Genomic DNA, 5,763 nt, shown 5'->3' with positions numbered 1-5,763 from the left:
AAAAAAAAAAAAAAAAAAAAAAAAAAGAAACGTTTCTTTAATTAATCGAATGAAATAATATCGATAATATTTGAAAAGAATACACGATTCCCTCTCTATTTACTTTACATCAGTTTCATAACGCCGATTCAATTACCCTCTCTTCCGCTTCCTCTCCTCGCTTGAAAAATAAACGCGGTAAATAACTTTCAAAGGAACAAGAAATATATACATATTCGAATAGAAAGTTTCCCCCTGTCTCGTTATATTCATTCTCGGTATATTTGTTTGTGAATCGCCCCTTAATGTCTTGAGGTGAGTCACTGATTGTGACGGCGGCTTAAAGCGCTTAGTAAAACTCATTCTAGTGGGAGGCCGTTGGTGGGGGAAGCGATGCGCGCGAGAGAGACGGAACGATGGCTTCTTTTCGAGTGAAGTGTCATTGGGAGGGAGAGAGAGAGAGAGAAGGGGAAGGAGACGGATAGAGCGTCAGACGGGGATAGAGCGAGCGAGAAGAAGGAAGGGAAACTGGAAAAGAGAGAGAGAGATGGCACGAGTGAGGTCTGGAGTGCGGGAGGGCTTTTGGACAGCTTGGTATATATGCGATTACACGCGGTGAGTGTATACAATGAGACAAGGGGTAAAGGGAGATGGGGGCATTGCCCTATATATTCTATCTTTTTTTTTTTTCTTCGTTCCCTTCTTTTTTCAATGACTAGCTTGAAACTTGAAAGACTCGTTTCTTAAAAATTTTCCTTATTACAATTGGAAATTTTCTTATTACAAGGAGCAAAAGGAGTATGTCTAATTGAATCGTAGTACGTTTCATTTTCGAATAATATCGAAATCGAATTCATCGCGTGTCGTTTTCTTTATTAAAATTACCTTTCCTCGATAAAATTGTCCCCTGACATTTTCTCGTATTTCATCCTTTACTCTTCGATTATTTTAATTCATCGCAGGGATAATATTAATGTTTCGTAAAAGCAATGTTTCATAAAATTTTTCGATAATAATAATCGAATAAATTGCGAGCGTATTTCCATCTCGTATTTGTATCGAAATCGTCTCGCACACAATTTTATTTTAATATTCAAAGATGTATTAAAATATTGCAAATAATAATTGTAGGATATTACAATACAGTTATAGAGAAATAAATAAATATTGAAATTTCTGGGATAAATATTGAACACACTGTTATGAAATTTTTCATAAAACTAATTTCAACGAAAATAATGGCGACTATCCTCTTGGGAAATTGAGACCCACAGGTTGGAAATTGGATTTAGTGTTTATTTTATAGCTGTGTTATTAAATTGCGAATGGACAGATATCACAATAAGCTAACCTTTTCAATGTTTTTTTTTTCTCTTCTCCTTTTTTTTTTTCCCTCTTTCTCATTTTTTTTTAATATCCAACAATGGAACAAAGATTTATAAAAAATCGAAATCGTTTCGATCTTTAATTAAGAGCACACTTTCTCTAAGCTCTTAAAGACGAGATTCATTTCGTTTCTTTCTCTCCTCTTGTTTTTAATCTCTTTTCTCTCTCTCTCTCTCTCTCTCTCTCATTCTTTCTGTTTCTTTTTCTCTTTCATCGATAAAGAATAAACAAGTTCATTAATTATGTAACAGATCGATTGTTGCAATTAAGTGTTACAGACAATTTCCTTTTCTCTCTGCCTCTCCTACCCCCTTTCCTTTATAGTTGTAAACGAAAATGTTAACATTTTGCTTTCTTACGTAAACGAAGTTAAATAAGCATGGAAATTACTTAACGATATTTCTCTCTCTCTCTCTCTTTTTTTATATATTACATTTTATACATATATATATACATATATATATATATTCCTTTTCTGCGATTACACGACGAGAAGAAACAAGCTAATTCGTCGTTTTATTGGTGAGCAATTATATAAGCCGTCTCATTGTGTTCACATTAGTAAATGAGAAGCATACCTTTTATTTCTTATAACCGTAGTAATCGTGTAACATTGTAAGAGAGATCCCACTTCGTGTGAGTTATTTATATTAATAGACTTGCTTTCGTTAATATGTATGAGCATGTGAAACTTCCTGTGTTTAGAATCTTCGTTCTCTTTGCTCAATGTGTAATCACTGTTTTGTAATAATACAATTTTTTTCGGTCGTTATATTTCCAATTCTTGGCTCGATATAATAAAGACTGTTGTGATGCTACGATTAAAAAAAAAAAAAAAAAAATTCCCTTCCTGATATTATATTATTCCCACCCCTTCCAAAAAAAATGGGGCAACCAAAGAAAAAAAATTTTTTTTGGTCTGTTATTTTCCAATTTTTGGGCGGAATAAAAAAAAGAGTTTTGTTGTTTCGGTTTAAAAAAAAAAAAATTCCCTTCCTGATATTATATTATTCCCACCCCTTCCAAAAAAAATGGGGCAACCAAAGAAAAAAAATTTTTTTTGGTCTGTTATTTTCCAATTTTTGGGCGGAATAAAAAAAAGAGTTTTGTTGTTTCGGTTTAAAAAAAAAAAAATTATTCTTCTTTCGTTTGCCCAATTTTTTGTGAAAGTGTAGGTATAATATAATATCAGGAAAGGAATTATTTCTATTTTAAACGTTGAGCAATTGAATCGCATTTTTCCCTCTCCTCTATAATTAATCGATAAGTAAAGTAAACAATTTATTTTCGCTTGTATAGTTTTATCAATCTTCAGTTCAAGGATAGTAATCAACCCATATTTTGTCTTATGATTATTAAATGAATCAGAGAAATCAACTTTTTAATCGTGTCTTTTTTTTTTCTTTCTTTCTTTCTTTCTTTTGTTCCTTAAGTCAATTCGAATGGTTAAGTTTTATTATTCGCGAGTTATACGGCTTATTAATCATGGAATAAAATGCTCGATACAAGGGGAGTACAAGAGAGCGCGTGTAACACACACAGAGAGAGAGAGAGAGAGAGAGAGAGAGAGAACAGACAAATCGATATCCTCGTCTCTGTGATAGATTAGAATATATATATATCTGCATTATGATTAACGAAGTTAGAATATTATATTACAAACATTTATATAAGGAAACTTATGTCAGATTTTGTTTTTTTTTTTTTTTCTTATCCTCCTTTGTCTTCCTCATTTCAACATTTCGTTACATTTTATTTCGTGCTTTCAATTCGAATGCAAAAATTGCCGTGAATTATCGCGATAAAACAAACGAGTCTCGGTGTTCGAACGAGATGATTATGATGTTATGATTTCAAATATTTATTCTTTGATATAGTGCAAATTTAACAGTGCATGTTTATTATTCAAAGTTGCACGGTTTTGAATACGAGATTTTTTTTTTTTTTTTTTTTACAATTTTCCTTTTTTTTATCTCGTTCGTTAAAACTATATAAAAATTATTCCCGTATCAAGGGAAAAAATTTATAGATTCGCAATTTTATAAATATTTAATTTGTTGTGTTATTTTAAGCTTTATTGTTTTTATCGTTTTTTTTTATCATCGGTTGATAAATTATTCTACAAAGGGGCCCAATGCCTTTCAACAAAGATGACTCACGCGGCAGACCGTCCAATGGTCCCTAATTTCAATTATCTACTTCATTATATAAATCTTATTCAAACTATTACCACAATGAGAATATTGACTCTATTAATTCATACAAAAAAAAAAAAAATGGTAAATTTTAATTGATATCTTTTTTTAATTATTTATTTATAATATTAACGAATATTATTCCTTCAATTATCAATCGTCGAGATTTTATCGAAAATACAAACAGCTTTTCGTGATTATTACGTGATTTCTCTTAGACGATGCAACAACATATCTTATCTCTGACAAAGATTATCCCTCAAGTCTCAAGATTTGACAAATAGAGATATGTTTACATTTTAGTTTATCAATTGCGTGGATTACGTTCGATATAATTTATTATAACTCGCGTCGCGTGAATCATATATTCTAAATTGCAAATTGCACATTTCGTTCTTTTCGATGCTCCTTTTTTTTCCATTTCTTTTTTTTTTTTTTTTTTTTTTTTTTTCGTCAAGGTCGATGTTTCATTCCACTCGATACAAAGTCCCCGTAAAATGGTAGGTCTATTCCATACCTTCCTTTGTAGTTAATATTTATTCGAAGTGAAAGGAGTTAATTAGCATATGGCTATTTGAAAAGGTCGTTTTCATTATTTTCTATTCTCACGTTGTATCAACCGTGAGTTATAAATTCGTAATTGTCCGCCGGTGAAGGATGAAACACTCGTAATCTTGTATTATGAAAACGTGCTACACATCATATTTCTCTGGCACTGGCCTTAAAACGTTATGCGCAGGACTCTTTTTCGCATTCCTTTTTCGTTCTCGTCTCATCCAGTGTTGCCTCCGGTTTGCCAGGAGGAAAACCAGGCAACGGCTATTACATAAAACTCGAAGAGGCACAACAGACTGAACGTTACGGTATTTAGGATAAAAAAAAAATGAACCCCAAAAAAAAAACAAAAAAAAAAAAAAAAGAAAGAAAGGAAGAGAGAGAGAGAGAAAGAAAGAAATGGAAACATGGCCGCTGGCATCATTTATGAAATAAAAATGATCGATCGAAACGTTTATCTTTAAAAGACATTAGATTAGAGATTAATTTTATGTTAATTTTTTTTTTTTTCTCGCAAGTTTACAAAGTCGAATCGGAAATTCCCTCTTCGGTGATTTAATTTTATCGCAAGTTAGAAGAAGAAACTGAAAATAGGAAGAGAAAATATATAGTTATAGTTTGTAGAAAAAATTAGAGTGCAAAAGAAACTTTGGACAACGCTTAGATATTGGAGTTGGATCTTATCTAAGTAAAATGAGAATTTTCTTTAAAAAAAAAAAAAAATAATATTTGGTTTTCAAATAAAAAAAATACTTTTTATAGAATAAAACTATACGAAACGTTTATATACAACTCTTTGATCTTTATTTTTGTTATTTAAAATTTAAATTTATAATTTAACTTAGTAATTTAACTTAGTTTAAAATTCGGTAAGTTAAAATCAACACTACTTCGAAAAATTGAAATTATATGATAAAAAAATAATTTCATGCAATGCATAATCTTGTTAAAAAATATTTCACATTTTTTTTTTTTTTTTTCAAAAAAATCCAAAACCCATCACGTGGATTAATTTAATAGTTATTCACAACGTGTCATGGACAACGATATCCAAGTCAATGATATGCATTGCCTACATATCACAATGTTCATTGTATACAATGATGATGCAGCGCAGAAATGGCGACACGCTCTCTTACAATTAGATGTGTTCAACGAGAAAATTAAATTACATTCTCCCCTTCCCCCACCCTTCGCCCGAACGATAATTATTCACGGTTAAAGGATTTAACACTTTTCACTTTTACTTCACGAGGTAAAGTAGTGGCTGTTCGCAGATGCATTCGCTTCTTCGTGCGATTAGCTTTCGTGATGTTGCTCTCTGAAACCAGTTCCCTTTAAGAGCAATTATAGAAATGAGACGATATTCCATTTGTAGTTAGTTACTATTTCTACGCGGAATAATCATTTTGTCTTCCTCGTCGTTCCTTTTCTCCTTCCACCATCACCACCACCCTCTCCTCCTCCTCCTCCTCCTCCTCCTCTTCCTCCTCTTTCTCCTTCTTCTCGGTTCTTTTTCGTACTCGAGTTGCGTGACTTCTAAAGATTCTTCTAGCTTTACAGAAGAAGCGGTTCTCAGGCTGAAAAGAATGTAGATCGCGGTGTTTCGTTTCCATTTGAAAATACTTGTCAAAGTTTTTGCATTTTC

General features: G+C 31.8%; 1 protein-coding gene across 7 annotated transcripts in view; it reads left to right on the top strand.

The window, feature by feature from the left end:
* LOC102671460 (AT-rich interactive domain-containing protein 5B-like) overlaps positions 1 to 5,763 on the top strand; it is a 106,117-nt gene that overhangs the window by 43,474 nt on the left and 56,880 nt on the right. Inside the window, exon 1 of one of the 7 annotated variants that reach the window (XM_031514266.1) lies at positions 479 to 594. The exons of the other annotated variants lie outside the window; for them this stretch is intronic. Coding sequence (XP_031370126.1) covers positions 580 to 594 — 15 coding nt within the window. The 5' untranslated portion in view covers positions 479 to 579. Of the gene's footprint in view, positions 1 to 478; positions 595 to 5,763 lie in introns of those variants that run through there. 7 annotated transcript variants of the gene reach the window in all.

This window comes from Apis dorsata, unplaced genomic scaffold (assembly GCF_000469605.1).
Source record: "Apis dorsata unplaced genomic scaffold, Apis dorsata 1.3 scaffold_946, whole genome shotgun sequence".
NCBI classification, from domain to species: Eukaryota; Metazoa; Arthropoda; class Insecta; order Hymenoptera; family Apidae; genus Apis; species Apis dorsata.
This window is presented reverse-complemented; position numbering and strand designations above follow the sequence as displayed.